This window comes from Phacochoerus africanus, chromosome 3 (assembly GCF_016906955.1).
Source record: "Phacochoerus africanus isolate WHEZ1 chromosome 3, ROS_Pafr_v1, whole genome shotgun sequence".
NCBI classification, from domain to species: Eukaryota; Metazoa; Chordata; class Mammalia; order Artiodactyla; family Suidae; genus Phacochoerus; species Phacochoerus africanus.
In genome coordinates this window covers 204,641,224-204,646,653 of record NC_062546.1, presented here as the reverse complement: position 1 = coordinate 204,646,653, position 5,430 = coordinate 204,641,224, and the positions used below count along the sequence as shown (strand labels likewise).

General features: G+C 50.7%; 1 protein-coding gene across 1 annotated transcript; it reads right to left on the bottom strand.

Annotated features, from left to right (window-relative positions):
• Positions 1 to 4,130: 4,130 nt before the first annotated feature.
• Positions 4,131 to 5,081, bottom strand: LOC125122317 (olfactory receptor 12-like). Its single transcript, XM_047770518.1, has one exon. It carries the CDS (start codon positions 5,079 to 5,081, stop codon positions 4,131 to 4,133), a length of 951 nt encoding a protein of 316 aa, XP_047626474.1.
• Between the last annotated feature and the right edge of the window lie 349 nt (positions 5,082 to 5,430).

The window sequence follows — 5,430 nt, the reverse complement described above, 5'->3', positions numbered from 1 at the left end:
TACAGCTTCAGTGCAATCCCTTTCAAATTACCCATGACATTTTGCACAGAACTAGAACAAATACTCCAAAAATTTATGTGGAACCCCAATGACCCAGAATTGCCAAAGCAATTCTGAAGAACAAAAACCAAGCAGGATACATAACTCTTCCAGACCTCAGGCCATATTACAAAGCCCCAGTCATCAAGACGGTGTGGTACTGGTACCAAAGGAGACAGACAGACAGACCAATGGAAATGAATAGAGAACCGAGAAAGAAACCCCGACACCTATGGTCAATTCATCTTTGACAGAGGAGGCAAGAACATAAAGTGGGAAAAAGACAGTCTTTTCAGCAGGCATTGCTGGGAAACCTGGACAGCTACATGCAGTCAATGAAACTAGAACACACCCTCACACCATGTACCAACATAAACTCAAAATGGCCCAAAGACTTAAATGTAAGACAAGACACCATCCAACTCCTGGGAGAGAACAGAGGCAAAACATCCTCTGACATCAGCCTTACTAATGTTTCCTCAGGTCAGTCTCCCAAGGCAACAGAAAGAAAAGCACAGATAAACCCTGGGACCTAATCAAACTGACAAGCTTTTGCACAGCAAAGGAAACCCACGAGAACCCAAAAAGGCAGCTTAGAGAATGGGAGCAAATAGTTTCAAATGATGCAACTGACAAGGGCTTAATCTCTAAAATAGACAAACAACTTAGACAAGTCAAGAGCAAAAACGCCAACATGCAAGTTGAAAAATGGGCAAAAGACCTGAACAGACATTTCTCCAAGGAAGATAAACAGAAGGTCAACAAGCCCTTGAAACCACGCTCAACGTCCTTTTTATTTTAAATTGTCAGTAATGTGTATTCTGCAATGAACATTTCCCTCTAATGTGTGTTTCTGCAAGTGGACTCCTGTGCATGAGGAGTTTCTTTTATGTTTCAACATAGCTGGTTTAGAGGGTTCTGTGAATTTTCTCCTGCACAGCATGGTGAGCCAGTTACACATACATGTGTAGATTCTTTTTCTCCCATCACCATGCTCCATCATAAGAGACTCGATATAGTTCCCAGTGCTACACAGCAGGACTCATGGCTGCTCCATCCCAAAGGCAAGAATCTGCATCTGCTATCCCCAAGTTCCCCGTCCATCCCGCTCCCTCCGCCTCCCCCTTGGCAACCACAAGTCTAGTCTCCAAGTGCATGATTTGGAGTTCTGTGTAGAAAGACCTAATGTGATGTCTGATATGGGACAATATCCAGAGTACATGGCCTATCCCTACAGCTTCCAAACAAACAAGCAGTCCCACTGAAAAATGGTCCAAGGACCTGGGCAGTTATTTCTCCAAAGATCATCTGCAAACGGACGCAAGCACATGAGAAGATCCCCAACCTCACTGATCTCTGGGGAAACACAAGCTGAAACCACACGGAGATCCCGCTGACATCCATTCGAAACAAAAACACAGGAACAAGCTCCAGAAAACACCCAGTGTTGGAAAGGATGTGGATGAATTGGAAGCCTTATGCACGGTGGGCGGAGAGTGAAATAATGCAGCCCTTATGAGAAACGATGCGGGGTTTCCTCAAGAGCTAGAAAAGAATTCCTCCATGGTTCTCGTTTGAGTACATCTCCGCAATAACTGACAGCAGGATCTCCAAGGGATGCTTGCACATCCAAGAACAGAGCAGCCTTCTCCACGATGGCCCCAAGGTGGAAGCAACCCTAGCGTTCAATGGCGCTGAAATGACAAAGGAAATGAGGCGTGTACTTATGACGGCAGAGGATTCAGCCTGGAAAGGGGTGGAAGTCCTGTCACGCGCTGCAACCCAGACAATCATCAAGGCCCTGATGCTAGTGAAACAAGCCAGACCCAGCAGGACAAGCACTGTGTGATTCCACGAAGATGCGGTTCCCAGGTGGTCAGGTTCCTCGAGAGAGGAAGTAGAACGGTGGTTGACAGAGGCTGGAGGGAAAGGGGAACTGGGGAGCCTCTGTTTAAGGGGCGTGGACTTCGAGGCTTGCAAGAGGAAAAAGCTGTGAAGATGTGACTCAAAACCATGTGAGTGTGCCAGACGCTGCTGAGCCTCCACTGAAAATTCAGAAATTGAAGAAACAGTGTACAGCAACTCTGCTTTAATAAAACTTAAAGTAAATGAAAAATAAATTATTTATACTGGTATATATATATATATCTCCAAGATAAAGTTTAAAAATTTTAAAAAGTGTGTATAGGCTTAGAATCAAATGTATTCCTTGAATTTTAAGGCGTTTAACTTGACATAACCTCTTTAACTTAAGTATGATGCTATGCCGGGTACGTTTTGGGGAGGAATGGCTGGTTAACAATGAACTCAATCACAGTCGTGGTAGATTTTGGCTGAGAACCTCCTGAGGGGCCGTCTGCAAAGCCCGTAGGGGATCAACATAGCGAAACCATCACACTTAACACGGTACCGTGGTCGTCACAACAGTCTGAAGTGTGGGCAATTTAGAGGTCACAACACTCTGTAACTGTTATTCCTTTTTTTTCCCTTCTTCTTCAGACTGCTGAGCATTTGCATCTAAGGCCCAGTCTTACTTACCCTTAATTCAGGACAAACGCTCTGTTACCGTGGACCCTTAAGGGGTGTCTTCCTGTTGGTAATGCAAAATGCATCAGAAGGAAGATACATGCACACGCGGAGGGAACATGTACTCTCCCCTCTCCAAATCTGGATCGATTAGATGACACGAGAACATGTCTCTAAAACTCCTTGGAATGACAGGAAAGAAAGGCAAGAGGGAGAGACAGGTCTGTCGTTTGTGTAGCAGAAAATCTGGGGGATTCTGCAAGCGGGAATTTGGTAGCAGGTGACTGCAGTACCTGTGGAAGGGTGAGATGTCATTTGGGAGGTGCAAGGATGAGGCAGTGGTGACAAAGTTCCATGAGAGACTTCGAGAATGTTTTAGGTGAGGAATTGGGAGCAGCAGATCTTGAGTTTGCCTGAGCAGGGAGAGAGGTTCCGTGAGAGCTGGGATCACAGAAGCAGGTCAGGTCCCTACCGGCCCAGGAGCAAGCAGATCACCCCCATGTCCCGAGCACAACCTTCTGGTGACCATGGGCGTGAATGACTCCACTACAGAGAGTCAAGATGAGGAGGCCAGCAGGCTGTGAGCCCAGGCTCTGTGTGGGGTCCCCTGAGCATGAGGATGGAGCTCCGAGTGGGCAGGTCAGGACAGGGGGTCCAGGCTCCAGGGAGTGTGGGACAGAGGCCAGGGAGCCGTGCGCTCTGCCAAGACAGTGCACCTGCCTTTCCATCCGTGCTGTCTGCTACAGCCACCAGGAACTCATCCTCATTCAGAGATGTCTGCCCTGTCAAAGCATCACTTGTCAGGTGACACGTAGTGAGGATGTTGTCACCGGCCAGGCTGGGTGGACGGGGCCAGGGGAACGCTGGGCATCAGGCATTTAAGTGGACTCCCTGGGGCTCTGAGGTGCCATCTCAGGGGAGAAACCAGGGGCAGGGTGACCGGGAGCCCCTGCAGCAGGAGCACAGGTCACTCTGCTTCCTGTTGGAGGTGGTAGGATTAGTGAACAGAAGGGGAGGGGGAGGGGAACATCCAGATGCCAAACGGAGGGGAAGCACCATCCTCCCCCCTCCCCTAAGAGGCTACGCTGACCCCAGGGTGTCCCCAAGGAAGGGCAGGGCTGAGCGTCCTAAATCCCCCTTCTGGGTGGTCCAGGGGAGATTGCTGAGCACAGGTTTACCTGAGATTCAGCCATGAAGTGAAGGGAAAAGGCCAGAGCATTTGTCTGGCCCACAGACCTTCACTGAAGGTGTTGAATTGGGACCTCTACCCTGGTTCAGAGACCCTCTGTTCAAGTCTTTGCACACTGTATTGCACAAATATCACCTTTAGGGTCTTGTTCCTTCAAGGACCATTAGAATCTTTGTGGCAAAGACGCCTTTTTCACCTGTGCACCTCAGTCTGCATGCATGTCCAAGACGTGCTTCCAGGAAAGTAAAATGAAAGGTTGGATCAAGTAATGAACTGGATGAAGGGGAAGGAATTCCTCAACGCAAATGCATGACACTCTCTCCATGGCCCCTTTGTCCTTGCCCCCAGGGCGCTCTGTCTCCCAGGTCACCGTCCGTCAGGGGGCTGTGAGCTTGTGGCCCAGTCTCCGCAGGGCCTCCTTCACCTCCTTGTTCTGCAGGCTGTAGATGAGGGGGTTGAGCACGGGGATGACCAGGGTGTAGAAGACAGAGACCACCTTGCCCTGCTCCATGGACTCCACCGCGCCCGGCTGGGCATACATGACAAAGACGGTCCCATAAAAGAGGGACACGGCCGTCATGTGGGAGCCACAGGTGGAGAAGAGCTTGTGTCTGCCTGCGCCTGAGCGCATCCTCAGGATGGTCACGGTGATGTAGGCATAGGAGATGAGGACCCCAAGTGTGGTGCCCACGATGATGAGCCCGCAGATGCCAAACATGACCAGCTTGTTGATGGCTGTGTCAGCACAGGCGAGCAGGAGCAGCGGGGGCACATCGCAGAAGAAGTGGTCGATGTGGCTGGAGCTGCAGAAGGGGAGGCTGAATGTGAAGCTGGTCTGCAGGATGGCATTGAGGCAGCCTCCACCATAGCAGCCCAGCACCAGGCGGGCACAGGCCGTGGGGCACATGGTGATGGGATAGTGTAGGGGGGTGCAGATGGCCAGGAAGCGGTCATAGGCCATCACAGCCAAGAGGAAAGCCTCAGTAGTAGCCAGCAGGGAGAAGAAGAACAGCTGGGTGGCACAGCCCCCAAAGGAGATGACCTTGGACGAGGACAGGAAGTTGGCCAGGGCCTTGGGGTAGATGACAGTTGAGTAGCACAGGTCCAGGAAGGAGAGGTTCTTGAGGAAGAAGTACATTGGGGAGTGCAGACGGGCATCCAGGGTGATGACCACGATCATGGTGAGGTTCCCCAGGACGGCCGCCAAGTACAGGGCCAGGAAGAGGGCACAGAGCAGGGCCTGGGTCTGCCGCCCACCCTGAAACCCCTCCAGCACAAACTCCTGCAGAGGCACCACTGACAAATTCCAATTTCCATGGGGTGTCATGGCCCTGAGCTGGGGACAGGTGCAGAGAGCAGGTAGGAAGCAGTGAAAGGGAGCAGGTCAAGGTCATGAGGACCTCTCCCTTGGAGCAGTGGGACACTCAGGGCATCACTGGCCACTGACCAGGAGACCACTAGACGCTCAGTTGTCCCTCTAGATGAGCTCAGACTGACCTGCAATGGAAAACATTGCCTGTGATTCACTAATTCATAAGTATGCTTGGACCACTCTGTCTTTGGGAGACTCTGGGCTGTTGCTGTAGGTAAGGTTTGGTCAGCAGGTGTCTTTCTGAGCTGAGAACCTCCATTGTAAGAAGAGAGATGGTCCTGTTTCCCTCCTTTCAAGGAAATGT

What these genes read in the sequence shown, in the direction of transcription:
- LOC125122317 (XM_047770518.1), bottom strand. Translation starts at nt 5,081, where the DNA reads ATGACACCCCATGGAAATTGGAATTTGTCAGTGGTGCCTCTGCAGGAG.